Genomic DNA, 21,063 nt, shown 5'->3' on the forward strand with positions numbered 1-21,063 from the left:
TTGTACATAGACGGTAAGAAGGTCAATTTTAAATATAAATTGCAGGTTGTACAGGGGTAAGTTATATCTGTAATGTACCTTTTCATTTTTTAGGGGTGAAGGCTAAGAAAAATGTGTGTGGTTATAGCCAAGAGTGTCCTTGCTTGTCAGATATACAGGGAATTGGTAAATTTAGGAAATGGGTCACGCTTGCCCTTCCACCTTCTTTTTTTTTTTTTTCTTTTTTTTTTGGAAGAGGTATGGAAAAAACAGGAAATCACAAATAAAGACAGATGTATGATATATTTCCCATGAGCTATTAATATGTATGTGTTTTCACAATACACATTTTAATAATAGGCTAAATAAGCTGAACACCGAATTCATTTTGGGCCAGTATTACCTGGAAATATGATCATAAATGTGGAATATCTCTTCACTAGCATCTAGGTCCTTGGTTGCAATTTAAAATTTACACATTTGTTCTATTTTAAGTGTATGTGTTGTTTTTTGTTTTTTGCTTTTGACTATAGTAGGGAGGTTACCTGTTAGTTTATTGTATGCCGTGTCTCGTTGGGGAGATTTCCCTTCACGTCTTGTTGCATCTCATCTCTACAGAAATTACCCTCTTAGACAGTTGTCACCAGAATGTGTATCCTTGTTGGAAGATTTCTACTTATCTCCTTTTTTGGTGACAACTGTAACATTTTTGATTTCCCATTACTTTCTGTCTGAGTGACAATGGTCACCAGGACAAATAGAGGGTTAATCTAGTTGCAGAGATAGCATTAAAAGAATGACAGAGGTTCTAACTCTTCCAAAACAAACAAAATAAATGGCTGTACTTTAGGAGATTTGAGGCCCATTAAACCTGGGACTTTGGGTCAAATCTAATGACTTCTCCACATTTTATTTATGTTGAGCTTTTGTAGTGCTTTTTAATTGCCATAATTTGTAGCAAGAATATCAAGTACTATTTCTAGAACATGAAGCAAAACAGTTCGTTCTGGTAAGGTAGGTTGAAAAGATGTTCGATAAGGCATGTATAAGAACAGTAATTTGTAAAAACTACAATATAACTTTTTCTGATCATTAGGGCATAGCCCCTGGACTTGGCATAGTAATCATTTAAAAGAAAAATAGTTTGCTTAAGGAAATGCCCATAACTTATAGCAGATGGTGATCGAGGCTGTTGACAAAATTCTGAAAGGAGTCTTAAAATGACAGATGAATGGATGATGATTGTCCCAAGTCGATGAAGGGTGCTGTGTTAGCAGAGAGACACATTAGAGGACATGGCCACTCGACTCCGAAGATGTTTGGCAAAATCCACTTGTGTCTGGGAGAGAACCTGGTTGATGATAGACTTGGGTAACCACCCCTAGGAGAAAAATCAAACATGAAGTGGAGTTAGAATTTGAAGCAAGACCAAGCAAAGTATGTTATGGGTGTGAAGTAGCCCCTATTTGCAAAAGCATATCTTATTTTCATTAAAATCACTTTTGTCCCATTTCCCTATTTTCTTCAACCTGCCAATTACCCATCAAACCCTTATGGCCCCTTCATTTCTTGGATGAAAATTACAACTAATGTATGTTGTAGGATGAAGGTCACATGACCTGTAAACAGTAGCTGTTCCTATACAATACTGTGGCAAATATGTGCTACTGAGAACCCTGTATTTAATTTATAGGTTCAAACTCTTTAGGTTCTCTTTTCCTAATTTTGGTCTAGTAGTTCTCTTTGTCTAGTAGGTTTAAGTCCTGTGACGTCGTCATATTGAGTTGTTTACTATCCACTTATTATTCCACTATGCCAGTTACATGTTGATTTAGTAGCCACATTTAATGGTGCAGGCAGCAAATCTGGTTGTGTATGCTGCTATACCTTAAAAGTAGATGGGGCTAAGCTTTGTCTGTTTATTTTGTATTTAGCCCTGTTTGAGTGCTCCTATATATATGCAAATGTTTGCTTTTATAGTTGAGTTATCTTTGTTGGCTAGCATGATTAAGTGCTGGGGATTTTTTTTTATTGTTCACAGAAAATAGGTGCCCTTCTGCTGTTATGAACCATCTAGCACACACCTTCAGGTCAATACTGAGAAGCCAAGTTAGTTTAGTCTTTGATGGATCTTCAAGTACCGGATGTAGAACCATACATGTAGGTCCGTTCTCTGCCCTGGAATCAAACACATTATACATAAGTTAGATACTTTACTCCTTGTTTCATGAGTCTAATATGCTGCACATTATCAGTGTGCGTAGTGTTTTCATTACAAAAATAAATATACATAAATCCGACACACAGTTAAAGACTAGATGATTGGTTTCTATGGGTTTAGGTTACTATTCCTCATTGTTATTTGCCATGCATTAAATAAACCCTAAAGGGAGAAAAGTGTAGCATAATACACAATTATTTAAAATCAGTGAAAGATTTAAAGATTGGTTGCTTTGTGTTTCCTACAAATTGCAGATTTCTCTGCTGGGCATTCCTTCCTGAACGCATAGGGTCCTAAATGCAAGTACCAGTCATTATTCAGCCGCAGCCTGCCATAGACTTGGATGCTGCATCTGTCCCTACTGGGCGTACTAAAACCCCAGGAGGGATGCACTGTAGCTAGACTGCCCTGTGCGCAAATGGCCTTAGGGTGTTAAGGGTGATAGGTTAAACGATTGTCTACCAAGCCCTGTAAGTAACATTAAGGAAACATGTTATTTCTTAAAGAGTCTGTGGGAAGTTTAAATGCATCTGTTTTAAGGTGATAATCTTATTGTAATTGGTAGTACAGTTTTTCTTAGTAAAATTCAGGAATAAAAAGGTTTTGAAAAATACTAATACATAAAAAAAAGTAAAACCCCAGGAGGGATGCACTGTAGCTAGATGGCCCTGTGCACAAGGGGCATTAAAGGCAATAGCACTCCTGTTTATACTGTAAGATACGAGACAGCACTATTAGAATAAAAAGAAAAACAATGGGGCAAATTTACTAAAGCTGATTGGTTTCTATGCAGAGCTGCACCAGATTTTGCACTCTCCAATTTTAGTAAATAATCCCCAAAGTGTCCCAAAGGATTTCACCTATACCAGATCTATGAGTGTCAAGATTTTAGTACCAATGACCACTGGTTTTCATTATAGTAGCAGATAGCAAGGGCAATAATTCCACCCTGCAAAAGCTCAAGAATGAAAACCACAATGACTTGCGCTAGTAACGGCGCTTGGAATACAGCGCTCGCCCACTCACTGGTGAATGGGAAGGAAATATGTGTGTGTGTGTGTGTGTGTATGTGTGTATGTGTGTGTGTGTGTGTGTATATATATATATATATATATATATATATATATATATATATATAATATACACAATTATGTGTGTATATATATGTATGTATGTATGTATGTATGTATGTACATATACGGTATGTATGTGTGTATGTATGTATATATATATATATATATATATATATATATACACACTTTTTTTTTTTTTTTACACCAGAGTGGTTGTTGCACTGTCTCTCTCCCTCCTACCTGAAGAATTCCACCTTGCTTTGCTTACTAATATTTATACCTAACCTTCCTGTGTTGTGTACATTTATTAAAAATTTATTTTTATACTTTATTTTGGCAAAAATGAATTGTAATTTGACTATTTTATTAAATGCAAGTACACATTACCTGATGTAGCCTTTCTGTTCCGGCATTCCTCCAAACCTTGTTGACATGCCGGCCAATATGCAGGTGGAGCCTCTCCTCTTGTTGCACCGAACACTTACAAAATCACGAGGTCCAATGATATTCCCAGCAGTCTCTGCTGCTTTCTCGTGCGTTATCACTGTGTCGTTACCAATTCTTTGAAGAATCTGCACAGAGAAATAAAGTGTTTTAAACAGCAATCCTACTACTCATGATTTTTATGTTGAGAGGATAAATAGTACATTTTTTAGATAAAATATAATCTTTTTTTTATCTTCAATAAAAACTAAAAAATGTTATACCTGTAACTGTGAGCAAAAGATCATCAGATACTATACTTACTATAGAACGATTGAGGAAATATGTAAGCTGCCATTTCTAAAAATGCTAGTTTTTTGGCTGTCATGCTTATTCAATGTCTTCAGTGGTTTGAGTCACTGACCAGGAACAGGTTTGCATACTAGGAGTTATGACTGTACTCTAACTTTGTTAGGTGCTGCTTTCACTGGGTCAGTGGCTCAAAAATGCTTGAAAGCAGAGCCAGGTAACCTAGCATTTTCAGAAGGAGGTAAGTTGTGGAAGCCTCCATATTTTCCTCATTACAGGTTTTATTTAAAGCAGAACTCCAAGCAAAAGACAACACCTCTAGCATCTCAGTTATGTTTTCAACAAGTATGTCCTACTGTTAAGTATACTCCATGTGCCCAGCTCAATAACCTCTCTCTGAAAATTTGGGTCACCTAAATAGGTGACTAAGATATGACCGCTGATTTCTTCCTTGGAATATAAATCCCCATTTTGTGAGGAACAATGTACAGTGTTGGGGTACCCTTGAGTGTAAGGTGCAAATCTCTTATCTGTAGCCAGGGTTGGAGAGTTCCATTTATATTTTGGCTCTTGTGGCCTGAGCACAGTTCTAACTCAAGTACTAAACCAAGGTAGCTGTGAGTACTGTAGTTGTGATGCTATAAGTAATAGCATATTATGTCAACCACAAGTTTGAGAATTACTCGTAAATCAGAGCTTCAGCCAGAGAACTACATGCTAGCCAAAACCACTACATAATCTTAAAGCTGTAAAAAATTCTGTAAGTGGCAATATTCTTCCAGCAAGTTGTCACTTTATACAAACAGCACACATTACCCGCTGACTGGTAAAAATGCTGAGCCACTGTAAAGATATTGATGACTGAGATTAGAGCACATCAGACTCTAAGAATGTTCTTCTGTAGAAAATGAAGCAGATGCCAAGGCCATTGTGATAAAGGCTCAAGGAAATGCAGGATATCAGACTTGCTCCTTCAAAAATAACTAGCAGGGGGCTGCAATAATTTTCAGTATGTTGGAATTGGCATGATTAGGATAAGAGCCTCATTATGACAAATAGCTGTTTGAGGGTGGTTATGCAAAGGCCAGTTATATGCCAATTGGTGCCATCTAGTGCTTCCCCTTAGGAAGATCGGAAGTGCTTCCAACCATTAGAAGTGCTCATTGTAATACACACTACTTGTTTGCAAACTCCAAATGTCAAAGCCTTCCTTCTATATTTATGGAGGAAAGAGACGAATGTGCCAAACCGATATGCCACTACTTCATGTTGGGTGTTTTGCGCATATGATTTGGCATCTCACTGCTTTTGTTTTTGAATAATTATCTCCCAGTCCTAAAACTATGTATGGCTACTTTAAAATAATTTCCCAACAGAGACAGGAATTATTTTAGGATTATGATGGACCCTTGGGAATGAGTATTTTTTTTTTGAGAGAGGGCTGCAGTGGTCCTGAAGATACTGCAATATAAGGTTGATGCATGGAATTGACAGAGAAAGCTCCTCTAGCATATACCTGACCTAAAAATCTATTAATATGTATATAGTTCTTGATGTGATTAGTGAAAGCACTTTTCTAGAGAAGAATAAAGTGGAGATGGTCACTGCCGTGGTGGATAGGGTTGGATGGGCAATAGTAACTCGAGGGTCAACAGGATAGCGCCTTACCTAGAATTAACTAGAATGCATATGGCTCTCAACTCATCCTCCCTTTCATGGGTCTTTGTTTTCAATATGTCTTTCTGAATTCTGACATTTATTTTCAATTTCATGTTTTTCTTTCTCAGATCTAATGTCATGATGTGGCCGGCTACTTTATTTGCCCTTGATGTTTCCAACCATGGCCAATTTCATGCCTGTTCGACGACTGGCATCCTATTGTAGTTAGTTATTTACCACTAAGGTTTGTCAGATTGGTGTCAAAGTTGAGGGCAGTCAAGACCATGTCCTACCAGACCTCAGGTATCTGTAGACAAGTATTGTATGCAGGGTTCATATGTTTTATTGAATTTAGACTGTTTTTTAGAGATTGCGGGTCATCTTATCATTTCTTGACCACAGTGTCTAAAACACAGGGAAGAGGCTTGTGATTTCATCTTTGCAATCCTTGAGGAAGCCATATACCATCTCAATGGCGTCTTAAGCCTCGTACACACGACCGAGAAACTCGACGGGCGAAATACATCGTTTTCCTCGTCGAGTTCCTTGTTAGGCTGTCGAGGAACGCGACATTCCCGTCAAGGAAATAGAGAACATGCTCTCTTTTTGGCTCGTCGAGTTTCTCGACAGTTTCCTCGACGAAAATGTACACACGACCGGTTTCCTCTGCAAAAAAATATCTCCCAGCAAGTTTCTTGCTGTTTTTTGCCGAGAAACTTGGTCGTGTGTACGAGGTTTTATAGTTAGATTCCACAAAGTCTGCATTAATCAAAATCTTAGAAAGATTGATTGTGCTGTGCCATTCTGGGAGTTCCCAAGAAATGTGGAGGTCTTTTTCCCAGTGTTCCGTTTAGCGAAGCTTGTGTGCTGAGTCAGTCAGATAGCTGAAGAGCAGAAGAGCCTTTTACTGAGTTTCTAGTTTTAGAGCTCTCAAAGAATGACAATAATAGGGGTCGGTTAGTCTTGTTATGTTTGTCCTTCAAGTATAAAGTGATTTGGTTTATATCAAAATAATTTAAACAAAGGTAGTTGCAATGTGGATTTATAATAAAAATGTGGGCTTTTATCAGTCATTATGGGCAATAGCAAACATTCTTCTTTTGAGACAGATTTAGGTCAGTATTTTTTAATCATGATATTTTGGAGTCTCAAACCAATCCCACTGATTTAATTGAGCAGTACACATGGCAGGTCAGAGGCTGTTTGTCTGCTATACACTAATTTCTTTGAATGCAGCATGTCCTTATAAGGTGCTGGCAAAGCAGGCCAAATGCAGCTTTTCCTTGGTAAATACTTCTTTGCCATTCAAATGCATGCATTTGTGTTTATATAGCAAACTCAAAATGCCCATCGGCGTGATCCCTCTTCTGGTTCCGTTAGAACTGAATAGTCATATTTAGGCACACTGCTCAACTGCTAACAGGAAAGTGGAGGTAATGTTATGAACATAGAAGTAGTACCATGACTGTCTGACTGATTATCTATTTCTGTGACATCACACAGACTTATGAAGTTATAAAATACAACTGGAACACCATCTGTAGGCAGGGTGAGCACTATGAGCCGAAGCTGGGATCTTATTGGCCATACTAAAAGTTGTTTGTTTTGATGCATGGGGCCTACGGGTGGCCACTGGTGCTCCATGACATGTATAAGAGTAGCTGGTTTCCAATCAAAGTAGTAAATGGCCACTAAACATGAAGCAAAAAATATATTTCACAATAAGAAAACTATTCATAATTAGACCCCACCAGAAAAAACATCAGGTATTATCCTACCTTGATTTCTTTGACATTGGGATTCCACTCTCCCATGCTTTCCATGTTGTCCACCAGTTCTCCATAGACTCTATCCAGAGGCTTTCCCACAACCGCCTCAAGCTTAAAGACCTTTCCAATGTCTGGCAAGACCTTACTTAATACTTTATCTCCGTTTTCCTTTAAAAGGATAATAAACATTTAGTTGGTTGAAGTAAATACAAAGATTAGTTGGATAAAGGCTATGTCAGACGGAACACTTTGTACTCTATTAGATTGTAGGCCCTCTTAATACTCTTGTAATTTATTTGTATAATAACTGTATTGTCTCCCTTTTTATATTGTAAAGTGCTGCGTAAACTGTTGTCGCTCTATAAATCCTGTATAACAATAATAATGCTTTTTCTAAAGCATTACATAGTTTAAACACTTGCAAAGATGTCTTCATGCTGCAGTCTGGCTTATAAGCCAGACTTTTCTGGCGGGTCACAGCACTAACTTTTGCTCTCCTGTGACCCAGAATTAGCTGGCATCAGGATATAGCCCGCTGTCAGCTGACATCAGAGCCGCTCCAGGCTCTGGAAGGATCCTGACCATATATTTGAGATCCACCCAGCTGCCTGATTAACAGCTTGCTCTGGCTTCAGTATTTAAATCATTGACCTGGAGCAGGTAAGAATCAAATATGGTCAGAGTAAAGTCAGGTCAGTGACCCCCACAGTGTTGGATCCTGTAAATCGGCAAGAAATTCTAGCAAGGAGAATTTTAAGAAGTAGGTGAGCAATGACAGCTTACATGAAAATTTACAGACGGGTATCCTTAAATTTAGAGCATTTCCCTCCTACTTGCTGAAGTCTGTGTGAATCACATCTATATAGATAGGCTGCAGAGCCCACGTGAAATAAACAAAGTGAGTCAGAATCTCTGGCATACTTCTGTTTTCATTTTCTGTTCAACTGACACACTTTTCATAAATCCCCCTTTCCCAATAGTGTGTCCTTTTTAAAATTCTGTGCTTTTAATAAAAAAAAAATTGAGGATTACTGATGCCATTGCCAGGCTCCTACAGACTCTTCCTATACAGTACAGCTCTCTGTCCATACCGTCCTATGGACTTTCAGTTGGAGAGCTGGAGGAAACATCAATGGACTACAAGCGCACTGATTACCACACTTGTGTTCCATTGAGAACTACAAGTCCATCTGATCTCTGTGAATAAATGACACAGCTGTGGGGGAGTTTAATTTGAACCCTATCATGGTGCAAAAGGTGGAGTTAGCCTTAAAGTCCATGTAAAGCATCACATTTTTTACTCTAAGGCCCCGTACACACGACCGAACATGTCTGCTGAAACTGGTCCACGGACTGGTCGTCGCGGCGACGGCGCAAACACGTCACCGCGCTGTCTGTCCGCGCGGATTGTCTCTCATTTCTGTATGATGGTGTGTACAGCCATCATACAGAAATCTCCGGGCAGGCATGTCCGGGCGGGCATGTCCGCTGAAAACGGTCCGGCGGACCGTTTTCATCGTACATGTTTGCCCGTGTGTACGAGGCATGAGAGTAATGATTAGGCATTTTCAATTCAAGTTGGCATGTTAAATGTTTAAAAAAAATTAAATATAATTAATAATAATATTAATTTCTCCTGCACTTTGCTATCAGTGCTGGGGGGAAAGGGGAGGGGGTGCAAGACTGGGATTTCATATAATTTAACTAGCTGACAATCTACGGGGCCTGGTATGGCTATCCACTTACGGGGCTATCGAGAGTGCCAACAGTTGAGCAGCTACGGCAGCAAGGGTGTCACCCACTCAAAGAAAGTACCCATCCTATCCGGGTTTTTAGAAAACATTCCGTTAGTACTTGTAGGGGCAGCCTATAGTGCATATGCAATTTTACCATTAAGCTTAAGTGTGTAATTTTATATATTGTCCGAATGTTGGCCGATCCGAAAATATAAAACTCAGCTTACCGCCACAATCTCAACTTTCCATCCATCCTGCTCTCCAAGGATGCTCATTGACTTCTTTAATGCCTCCTGTCCCTGTTTGATGTAGGATATCTCTGCTTCATTAAAGACCTTTTCTTCAAGCCTTGAACCTGATGGAAATAAATATTCATAAATCCACAAACAACAATGCTTATGTTGATAAATGGATACTCAATAAAAGGTAATTCCAGCTCAAACACAAGAATACTTTCTATTCAGTCATTAATGATGGTAAACATAAAAGAGATTGATGGACTTACTCAGTAAGGAACTCCTTCTTCGAACTTGGTTTATCCATTGACTGGGCCCAGGTCCAACCAGAGCAAGTTTTTCCAGTTCATGTGAGAGAGCTACAGCGGCCGTCCTCCGTAGACCTACCAAATGAATGCAGCAAGCATACATTAATGGGATATAAACAATATTACTGAATCTAATCTGACATATCGAGATATACCTGCAGGAATACATATTTGTATTTAACCACTTCAATACAGGGCACTTATAGAAATTTCTCACATTTTGAATGACAATTGCGCAGCCATGCGACGCTGTACTCAAACAAATAACATTTTTATCATTTTTTTTCCACAAATAGAGCTTTCTTTTGGTGATCACGTCTGGGGTTTTTATTTATTTTTCTCCTTCACTGATGGGCACTGATGAGGTAGCACTTATATGCAGCACTGATGGGCACTGTTAGGTGGAACTGATATACAGCACTGATGGGCACTTATAGATGGCACTGGAGAGCATGTACAGAGGGCACTGGTGGGCACTGATGGGCTCCATTAATTCGAAGCACTGATCAGAGGCACTGGCAGGCATCACTGATGGGCACAGAGTGCCATCCCTAATGGTAAATGATTGCCATCCCTGGTGGGCTCTAGTGGGCTTACTTGGCGGGCATCCTTGCTGGCCATGGGTGGGCATTCCTGGTGGCCATGGATGGGCAGCAATGGTGGTCTTGGGGGGGCTGCACTGATAATCAGTGCAGACCCTCCGTCTGGAGAGCAGCCGATCGGCTCTCCTCGCGCGAATAGGGTTAAAGTCAATACATTGCTTTTCCTGTTTACACTGTGATCAGCTGTGATTGGACACATCTGATCATGTGGTAAAGAGCCTCCATCAGAGGCTCTTTACCTAGATCGGAGATGTAGTGTGTCAGACTGACACACCACCCCACCGATTGCCACGCTGCACACCCCGCGGGTGCAGCTTATCCTGCTGAACGTCATATGATGCCCAGTCAGGATAACTGAACCACTTCCCAGCCGTCATTCTGCTATAGGCCGGGTGGAAGTGGTTAATTATTGCTGCACTCCAGGCAAATAGCTTAATACACAGTCGCAATGCACATATGAGAGCTGTTTACTCTGTAAAATAATTTTTAAATCTTTTCATCCAGTCTTGTTATACAAGACAGCAACATTGGCAGAGAACAAGCCAGGTCCCTGACCCCATTGTTGATTATACTGTAGTAAAAACTCAAAGTGATATTAAAGGTAATTTTTTTTAAAATGACAAACCTGTTATACTAACCTACTCTGTGTAATGGTTTTGCACAGAGCACTCCTCTTCTTGGGTTCCCCATCAGCGCTCCTGGCTCCTCTTCTTCTCCCATTTTTTTTATGGGGGTACCTCATGCATGCTCGCTCCCAGGCCCACCTCGGGGCTCGGTTCCTCTCCTGACTCCCTCCTCACTGGCTGTGATTAACAGCGGTGGAAGCCAATGGTTCCCGCTGCTGTCTCTCAGCAAATGAGAAGACAGAGACCCAGGAGAGCAGCACCTTCAGGCATAGAAAGTAAAAAACCTACAACCTGGGCACATAAACTTTAATTTATAAATATTCCTTACTAGCTACAAAGGCTATCAATTCATGCTATGTGAACTAAATGCCTTTGGAAACCTTGTTATTACATTATTTGCAAACTTGGCAGCGGCATCTGCTGTTTACGTTCAGTTTTGAAGGACTACATATCCCATGGTACCTTTTTACCTACATGCAGTGATTCCTGTACTGACTCCGCCTCCTCTCAGAACCTCTGTAGCTCAGAAGTCAGGCTCTGTGAAATGTGTGACACAGCAGTGCCGACTCTCAGGGAATACCTTGACTCCGCCTCCACATTTAATGTTTGGGGCCTGCTGGGTCCCTCCCTCTGTTCTCTGCACAAGTTATGTACAACACAAAAAAACAACAACCCCTAGTCCGCTAAAGCAAGAAGAGGAAAACAATACAAATATTCTACAATCTACAAATTTCTCGCTGGTTCCAATCACCGTCGACATTACCAAAAACATCATCAGAAGCCTCCGAGACAGCACATCACCAGGTAATATCATTTCCACAAAACTACTGAAAGAATGTACCAATATTTTGGCACCCACCATAACACATTTTGTAAATCAATCTTTTTAAGAAGGTATTGTTCCGATCTCCCTTAAACAAGGCATAATAAAACCCCTCCTAAAAAAAAACAACCTTGACCCCAAAGACCCTAACCACCGTAGACCAATAACAAGCCTGAACACCTTCTCCAAAATCATGGAGAAAGCAGTAGTACAGCAGCTACAACTCCATTTGGACACCCACAAACTCCTTTACCCACTACAATCAGGCTTTCGCCCAGGCCATGGCACAGAAACGGCACTGCTCAAAATATGGGATGATGCCCTCGAAGCAGCAGATGATGGAGAGTCATGCCTACTGGTGCTACTGGACCTAAGTGCAGCATTCGACACAGTGGATCACAAAACTCTACTCATTCGCCTCAAAGAAGTAGCCGGAGTTACAGACACAGATCTACCCTGGTTCGCTTCCTTCCTAGGAAATCGGTCCCAAACAGTGAAACTAGGAGTCTTCACCTCGGAAACGCGCACCATTTCTTGGGGAGTCCCTCAAGGATCGGCCCTATCACCGGTGCTCTTCAACATCTACCTCCGCTCACTCCTTAAAATCATCAGTGAGCAAGATTTGTGCTACCACTCCTATGCGGATGACACTCAACTCTACTTTCGGATCACCAAAAAAAAAACGACTGATATCACGGATTAGAAAAATGCCTGTCATTGATCGACAAATGGATGACTGAGAGCTCCCTCAAACTCAACGGATCCAAAACAGAACTACTACTCCTCCATGCAAACCGAAAGACTACAGCTAGGACCTCATGGACACCACCCACCATCCTGGGACAGATCATCACCCCAAGTACCAAGATCAAAAGCCTGGGAGTAACCTTTGACTCAGAGATGTCGATGGATGCACAAATAGGATCAGTAGTCAGCGGATCCCATTACCTTCTCCGCCTACTACGTAGACTCATCCCCTTCATCCTGGAAGAGGATACAGCGGTAGTAGTAGGAACAATCATCAATTCTAGACTCGACTACGCAAACCCCCTCTACTTAAGACTACCTAAATACCAGATCTTGCGCCTACAAGTCATTCAGAACACAGCAGCCAGGTTGGTAACAGGAAAGAAACCCTGGGAATCCATCACCCCATCCCTGAGGGCCCTTCATTGGCTAACAGTAAAGGATCGGATCACATTCAAGACCCTCTGCCTCACCCACAAATGCACACAAGGAAAGGCTCCTCAATACTTATGCGAGAAAATAAAACACTTCTCCCCCCACCGCACTCTCCCATCATCAAACCAAAACCTCCTCTACATCCCCAAGTCCAATTACAAATCAAAGGGAGAACGAAGATTTGCAGTCCAAGGACCACGGCTATGGAACGATCTGCCAACGTACATCCGCATGGAAGAAAACCATCGGGCCTTCAGGAAAAAACTTAAGACCCACCTCTTCTGAAGGATAAGGAAGACAACGGATGGAATAAGCACCTTGAGGCAATTTAGTTTACATGTGTAGCGCTATACAAGTTATTCACTCACTCACTCGCAGGGATGATGTCACTGCTACTTCTAAATGGCACACAAAGTGGAATTATATATTCGGTGGCTATTAAAGCGGATGTTCACCCAAAAATCAACTTTCTGCCATTAGATCCAGCATACTGCTGACATCTGCAGTATGCTGTTTTTTTTTTTTTTGTACTTATCGTTTTATCAGCCGTTGTTATCCGGCTCCGAGCGGGGATTTCTACGGGGAATAGGCGTTCCTAAGCCAAGCGGATTTGATTGACGGGCTGCTAAAGCGCGTCACGCCTTCCGAAAATACCACAGTGACACTCGGGTGTTTACGGCGATATACGGCGCTTGCGCCTGCCGTGTAGAGCTGACTGCACAGGCACCGTAAACACCCGAGTGTAACTTTGGGTATTTTCGGAAGGCGTGACACGCTTTAGCAGCCCGTCAATCAACTCCGCTTGGCTTAGGAACGCCTATACCCGGAAGGAATCCCCGCTCGGAGCCGGATAACAACGGCTGATAAAACGATAAATATATAAAAAAAAAACAGCATACTGCAGATGTCAGCAGTATGCTGGATCTAATTGCAGAAAGTTAATTTTTGGGTGAACCTCCGCTTTAAGTAATTTTTTTCAAATGGAAATTTAACATTAGCTATAACTGTTGCTCTTTAATAAATAGCACAAAAAAGCCCAAAGCATTTGAAAGTGTTTTTCCAGCTTTGTTTTTGTTCTATTTCTGCATGTTTGACTGTTCCAGAGTTCCCCTCAATTCCTGTCTGGTGGAACGATTGTCAGCAGGACAAGAAGTGAGAATAAATCTCTTTAACACAGCCCCAGATAGCAGTAACAATCTGACAGGTAATCCTTCCAGATTTCATGCAAAACTAGAAAAGATGACTTTGGCTTGACATGCACTTTGAAGAAGTGCTACAACTCCCAGCATAATGTTACAAAACCATGACGATAATGATAATAGCATAGCATTATGGTCATGGATCCTGTATCTATATGCCTTTTTTCCTGCCCATTTTCTAAATGGGTGTGTCCAAATAAAGCTCACATAAGGGGTTGTTCCTGCCCCTAAGTATGAATACCCCCCTCCCCCCCACAATAAATGTATTTTTTAATTACAGCTGGGTATGTGCAGTAACTTAAATTTGGTTGGTGCTGTGATTCTGGGACATGGCCTAGGGCACAACATTGGCAGGACAGAGGGCCAAAATGCCACTAATACAGGAATATAGTTATACTGCTACAGGGTGGCACCTCTACATGGGATCACCCGCTGATCATCCAGCACAGAACTGCAATATGCATATGTAAACAAGGCAGATCACCGTTCTGACAGGAGGGGAGGCATGGCTCCTGTTTCTCTAAAAAGCAGAGACAAGGATCCATGTCTTCCCCTAGTGAAAGCACCTGTTTGCACCTTGCTAGGAACATAGTTTACCCTTTGATTGCCCCTGATATTAACCGCTTCCCAGCCAGTGTCATTAGTACAGTGACAGAGCATACTTTTTTTTAGCACTGATCACTGTATAAAGCTGTCCATACAATTATACAATTTCCTTTAGATACAAGGTCCTGCCTGATTGTATACAAGCTGAGTGTTTAGATTTGACCTCCATATTATATGGTTTTGGTAAATCTAAAGGACAATTGTACAATGTATGGCCAGCCTTAGTGTCACTGGTCCCCAAATTAGTGTCAGAATGTCTACTACAATATCGCAGTCCCGCTAGAATTTGCATTACTAGTAAAAATAAATAAACAAATAAAAATATCCCATAGTTTTTTACCAAATTTGTAGCAGAATACATATTGGCCTAAATCAGGGGGGCCCAACCAGTGGCCCACGGAGCCCTCCGATGTGGCCCACGACCTCCTGCTCTAGGATTGCAGGTTGGCATGCCCAGATTGTGGGTTGTCGACCCACCATCCCAGAGCATTAGAAGCAAGTGGCTGCAGAGCCACATAAGCTAATGCTTCCTGTAAAGCACCATCTCCTTTCATAGGCGGAGTGATATTAAATGCACTCTGCCTGGGACAGCAATAGGTGGCGATACCTGAATTAAAGACTGTTATTAAAGGTAGTGTTTATTACTAAACTCAGTGTGTATCTATGGGCATATCTCTTCTGCAGTGGTTACTGGGTTGCTTTCAAACTAATCCGCAGGTGTACTGCAGAACAACCGTGGGTTACCTGCACTTTGCTATAGGCTTCTATTATTACCTGCGGGTTTGGTGCACGTAAAAAAAAAAATGCACTACACCTGCAGGATATAATAAAAGTATTTGGCAAAGTGCAGCTAACCCACAGAAAAGCCACAGGTGCACTGCGCTGCACCCTTGGTGTGGGTAAACCACAGAGCATGAGTGTGAAAGCAGCCTTAGGCCTCTTTGACACGATCAGTCTGACTCAATCGGACCCACTGGTCACCTCTTTTGAGACACAGATGTAAACGGACTTGTGGCCATATACCCACTTACCTCCAATTCAATCTGCTAAAAAAAAAAAAAAAACAGAAGGGGGGATCCATCCCCTTCCATCTGGGCAGATCGGATCAGAGGGCCCATAGAGTAGAGTGGGCCATGTCCATGTCCACTCTACATAGGCAGAGTGGACATGGACCTGTCATCCGCCCGCTCCGCTCATTGTGGCCCGCAACCGGTTACCAAGTCACTTAAGTGGATTTTGCTCCTCAAAAGGTTGGGCACCCCTGGCCTTAATTGATGAAAGAATTCAATTTTTTTATTGAAAAATTGTAAACCATGGTAAAACAAAATTGACCCCCTGCAGGCTCATGTCATAATGTGTCATAATGTGCACGGCATACTAGCATATTATGAGAGACTTGCCTAAAAATGGATCCACCCAGCGACACGCTGTCACTGCTGACAGGGATTCCATTTTCACAAGGTCTTCCACCCAGGTTCATGGGCTCCGGCCATTTGTATGGCTGAGCCGTAATAATGTCACTAACGCACATGTGCGCAGCGCAGCTCTATCAATGGATGGCATGCCGTCCATTGAGAGCGCAGTGAGCATGCGCTGGTTCACGTTTAGAAGATATTCCTGTACCTACAGGTAAGCCTTATTATAGGTATTATATTAGGTATACCCAGAGCTTTTTTTCTCAGAAATAGGTGCAGGAACTCAACCACGAACCGTTCAGATTTCACAAACAGTAGAAGAGTCTTAAAGGGGCATTAAATAACAGGATTGCATTACATACAGAGTGCAGATTTCAGGGGGTTACACACAGAGTACAGAGCTGTCACTTGTAAACACAGAAACCAGACTTCTGTGTTTACAAGTGATTGTGGTGAGAAGGCATGAAAGGGTCTGAGCCAGAGGTGGTGGAACTGAGTTCCCCCAAGTTCCCCCTGAAAAAAAGCCCTGGGTATACCTATTACCTTATTATAAGGTATTGCCTTATTATAGGCTTACCTGTAGGCACAAGATAAAAAGCGGAGTTACAACCGATTGAAAGGAGATGCAGGAATTTCTGGCAAGTACTGGTTGTGAATCACATAAGACAGCAATCTCCCATATTCTTTATATGTCTGGTCTGTAGGGTAGAGTGGCGGGACTGAAGCCTTACAAGCCTGGCCAGGGCTGCTGTTAGAAATTACGAGGCATGGCCAGCCTGACAGGTACCCCCCAAAAAATATTAAAATTATATTTTCATTAAAAAAACACAAATCATTATTTGCAGGGGGAATCAAATCCTGGACAGGGAAGGTGATCCATGAAGCATGGGGGGGTGGGGGAATTACAGGAATCAATCCTCTGTGTGTTTCTCCCTGCAACAGCTTAAAGCCAATGGGAGGGAGAGAAAGAGAAGCCACTTTTAAGCTGCTGCAGGGAGAGACACCAGGGGGATCAGTTCCTCTAATTGCCCTCCCCACCTGCTTTAATGATCACCCCCTCTACTGCCTATATTGGATTCCCCTGCTGTCCAGCCCACCCCCTGCTGGCCTGGGCCCCGTACATAAAGGCTGGTGCTACCCCCTTATCAGCGGCCCTAAGCCTGGCTACATTTTGCAAAAACCCACATCAAGTCCGCATGTGTTATAGTCTGATGAGACCAAGATTGAACTTTTTTGCCACAATTTTAAAACGTTAGCGCAAAACCAAAACTGAGCATCACCAATAAAAACATCATACCCACAGTGAAGCATTGTCATGGCAGCATTATACTTTATAGGCTATTTTTCTTCGGCTGAACTGCTAAAAAGCTGAAAAAGCATACATACAAATCAACAAAGGAATGGCTTCACCAGAAGAAGATTAAAGTTTTGGAATGGCTTAGCCAGAGCCCAGACCTGAATCCAATTGAAAATCTGTGAGATGACCTGAAGATGGCTGTGCACAGGAAATGCACTCACAATTTGACAAAATTGAGCACTTTTGCAAGGAAGAGTTGGCAAAGATTCCCAAGGCAAGTTGTACCATGCTGAAAGACTTCTACCCGAAAAGACTGAATATTTTAAGTAAGACCCATTATGGAACCCGCTCTATAAGGTATAAAATGCTGAAAATCTCTCTAAGGGCTCTTTCACACGGAGCGGACTGTTTCCGGGTCCGCTCCGTGTGTCTCCGTCGGCTCAGCGGGGATCCCCGCTCAGCTGTCGGCGGATAGGGCGGTCCCCGCACACAGTGCAGGGACCGCCCTGTCTCTGCTCCGCTGTCCCCTATGAGGAACCTGATGCAGACGGACCGTCTGTCTGTCTGCATCAGTTCCGCTCCGCCGAACGGAAGAAAAATAGGGTTTCTTCCGTTCGGAAAAGCGGAACCCGACTGACGCGGACGCTAGCGGATGCTCCATCCGCTAATGGACGCGTCCCCATAGGGATTCATTACAAGTCCGTTAACGGACTTGTAATGAACGGACAAACGGAGCGGACGTCTGAAAGGGGCTTTACTTTTTGATAAGTCACTTGCCAATCAAAGCATGTATCAACACAAGAATAAAAATGTGTTGCAGCTTACCAGTCCTTAGTTGTGGTGACTGCATTCATTTTCTTTTTTATGCTTCATCTATTATTTTCACCTAGTGATCCTGCCAATAACACACTTCCCATCCTAGGGTGACAACATTCACTCCCTACTGTATCTGTAGAGCAGCAGATGTATCACTCTAGGACAGGACTACAGAACACCCTCTTTCCTCTGCATAGTGCAGGCAGAAACCACAGGAAGCTTTCAGCTTACAAGATTTCTGGCAGGATCAACAGGAATTGTCTTTCACTTCATTAAACAAATACACCATTTATCAAACGGATGTTAAAACCTTTAAAAAGCAAATAAGAAGTTCATTGTTGGAGGTCTATATAAACGTTAAATTAACCTCCTACAAAATATATATTTAACTAAGCCCAGATAGAGTAAAGCAGGCCATAGATGGATTGAAATTCAGCCGGTTCAGCAGGGACCATATGAACCCCGATGCATCTATGGTTCTTACTGCTAGAGAGAAGTTGATATAATGATCGGCTTCTTTCAAATGGAAATGTTGGACATTTTTCATTTGATCAGCAATGCAGCCAATCCCGCTGTCAATACAATAGAACAGCAGGGGGGGGATCCCTTAGTTTTTGATCAGCTGGCTATATGAAAAGAAGATCTATGGCCAGTTTAAGGTAGGGAGAGGTTCAGCATCTGGGTATTTTCCTCCTCGGGATCTGCTACGATATCCCTAAATTCGGTAAAAAAAAGTTCCCTACATTTTTACATTACCATGTTACACAAAGGACTTGTTACTCTAAAGCAATAAACAAAGCAATAAACTTTCAATATTCAGTCATGGTTCTAAACACAATAGAACAATACAACTACAGTAATACATTGGATTGCGAGCATAATTAGTTCCAGAAACATGCTTGTAATCCAAAGCACTTGTATATCAAAGCAAATTTCCCCATAAGAAATAATAGAAACTCAGATGATTCGTTCTACAACCATTTCTTCATAGGTCCTTAAGTCCAAACATGAGGTGGAGTTAGAATTCAAAACAAGACCAAACAAAGTATGTTATGGGTGTCAAGTAGTCCCTATTTGCAAATGCATACAGTAAAACCTTGGATTGCGAGCATAATTAGTTCCAGAAACATGCTTGTAATCCAAAGCACTTGTATATCAAAGCAAATTTCCCCATAAGAAATAAAGGAAACTCAAATGATTCGTTCCACAACCATTTATTCATAAATCCTTCAGTTTATAGTCCATATAAAAAAATTATAGCAATGTGATAGGTTGTGTAACCATAAAATGTCCATCCACAAATGGAAGCCTCCATAAGGGGATTAGAAGCAAAATCCAGCAGGTGTTACAGAGTTTAAAAGAGAAGAGAGGCGCCTCTAAGTGTAGCAATATGGTTACATTTAATGAAGGTACAACATTTAGCAACTCACATGGTTGATGATTAAAATAGGCACATCTAAGTATACAGGCATCCGGGGGAATGCTGTCCACATAGATCATCCTCAGCACCGCCGGCTCTCACCAATGTCAGTCTGCAATCGTGACCGGGAAGACTACCCTGCAGTAGAGCGATCTGAAAGCGAGGCTTGAAGCACTCGTGGAGCGCAGTGTGGAAGGGACGATGTTGATGGCGGTGGGAAGAACGGTCTATGTGGACAGCTTTACCCCGGATCCCTGCATACTTAGATGTGTCTCTTGTAATCATCAACCATGTGAGTTGCTAAATGTTGTACCTTCATCAAATGTAACCATATTGCTAAACTTAGAGGCGCCTCTCGTCTATTTTATACTCAGTTGTGACATGACGCTACTCTTATATCAAGACATTACTTATTTATCAAGTCAAAATTAATAAACAAAATTTGCTTGTCTTGCAAAACGCTAGTTACTCTCAATCCAAGGTTTTACTGTACATCAATAGTGTGTAAAATTGGTCTAAAGGGAAATCTTTATATTACCAGAACTGATTTTTTTTAAGTAATAATAAAAAAAAAAAAAAATTAAATTTAAAATGAAACCACACGATGGCAGATTAGTTGGCTAGTCCCTTTTGCAGGTTAGTTGACTGAGTTGTATGGCAATACATTACCTGTCATGTTGCGTAGATGTCGGTATGATATCCCAGCGCACAGCTTGAATGTAGCAGGTAGCATGTCTTTAATGATTGTAATATATGCCCAGTAGAGGAAGGTAGTGTGAGCTGGTGATCACCGGTTCTGTATTTGGTGTTGGTGGTTAGGCGGTATTTCCAGGCTCTCTGTAGATGGTCAGTATCTCCAAGCTCACACTGTATGGGCTGTTGGTCTAGGTGTGTAGGACCAGTGACAGGGTGAATGTCTAAGCCCTTGGTCGATGTGATCTGTACTGCTGGGGCATGCTCCGGAATTCTTTTTAAATCCTCCAGTGTGAAGGATGGCATGCTGTAATGACACAGATAAGGACAAAACATCATTTGGTGGAGGCCAGTGGGAGCAAGGACAAACGCTACACAAATATGTCAGCTGATGATTAAGACCTGATACAACACATCAAGGCAATGATGAAGCAACAGCCATTATGACATTAACCCTATCTAAGGCAATTCATTAAATACTGTACTATAACTGTGCAAAACATTACAAAAAATCTTTTAAAGTGGGGAAAGTTCTTCTTGTCTTATCATAAGGGACTAAAATGACTGATGTGTTTTCTTAAGAATAGTTATGTATTTGAAAAAAGTTAGAAAATTGGAAGAACTGGATTATGGTGAATGATAAACTCACCTGTACCCTCTATAACAGGGGT

General features: G+C 41.5%; 1 protein-coding gene across 1 annotated transcript; it reads right to left on the reverse strand.

Moving 5' to 3' along the window:
• Window positions 1–205: 205 nt before the first annotated feature.
• On the reverse strand, window positions 206–20,669 carry STAR (steroidogenic acute regulatory protein). The gene is made up of 7 exons (XM_040346251.1): window positions 20,369–20,669; window positions 9,675–9,788; window positions 9,397–9,524; window positions 7,443–7,601; window positions 3,661–3,845; window positions 2,064–2,157; window positions 206–1,360 (listed from the first exon to the last, which is right to left on the reverse strand). The coding sequence occupies exons 1-7, from the start codon at window positions 20,430–20,432 to the stop codon at window positions 1,250–1,252; spliced, it is 855 nt and encodes a 284-aa protein (XP_040202185.1). The 5' UTR covers window positions 20,433–20,669; the 3' UTR covers window positions 206–1,249.
• Window positions 20,670–21,063: the final 394 nt, after the last annotated feature.

The sequence above is a fragment of the Rana temporaria genome, chromosome 3 (assembly GCF_905171775.1).
Source record: "Rana temporaria chromosome 3, aRanTem1.1, whole genome shotgun sequence".
Lineage (NCBI taxonomy): Eukaryota > Metazoa > Chordata > Amphibia > Anura > Ranidae > Rana > Rana temporaria.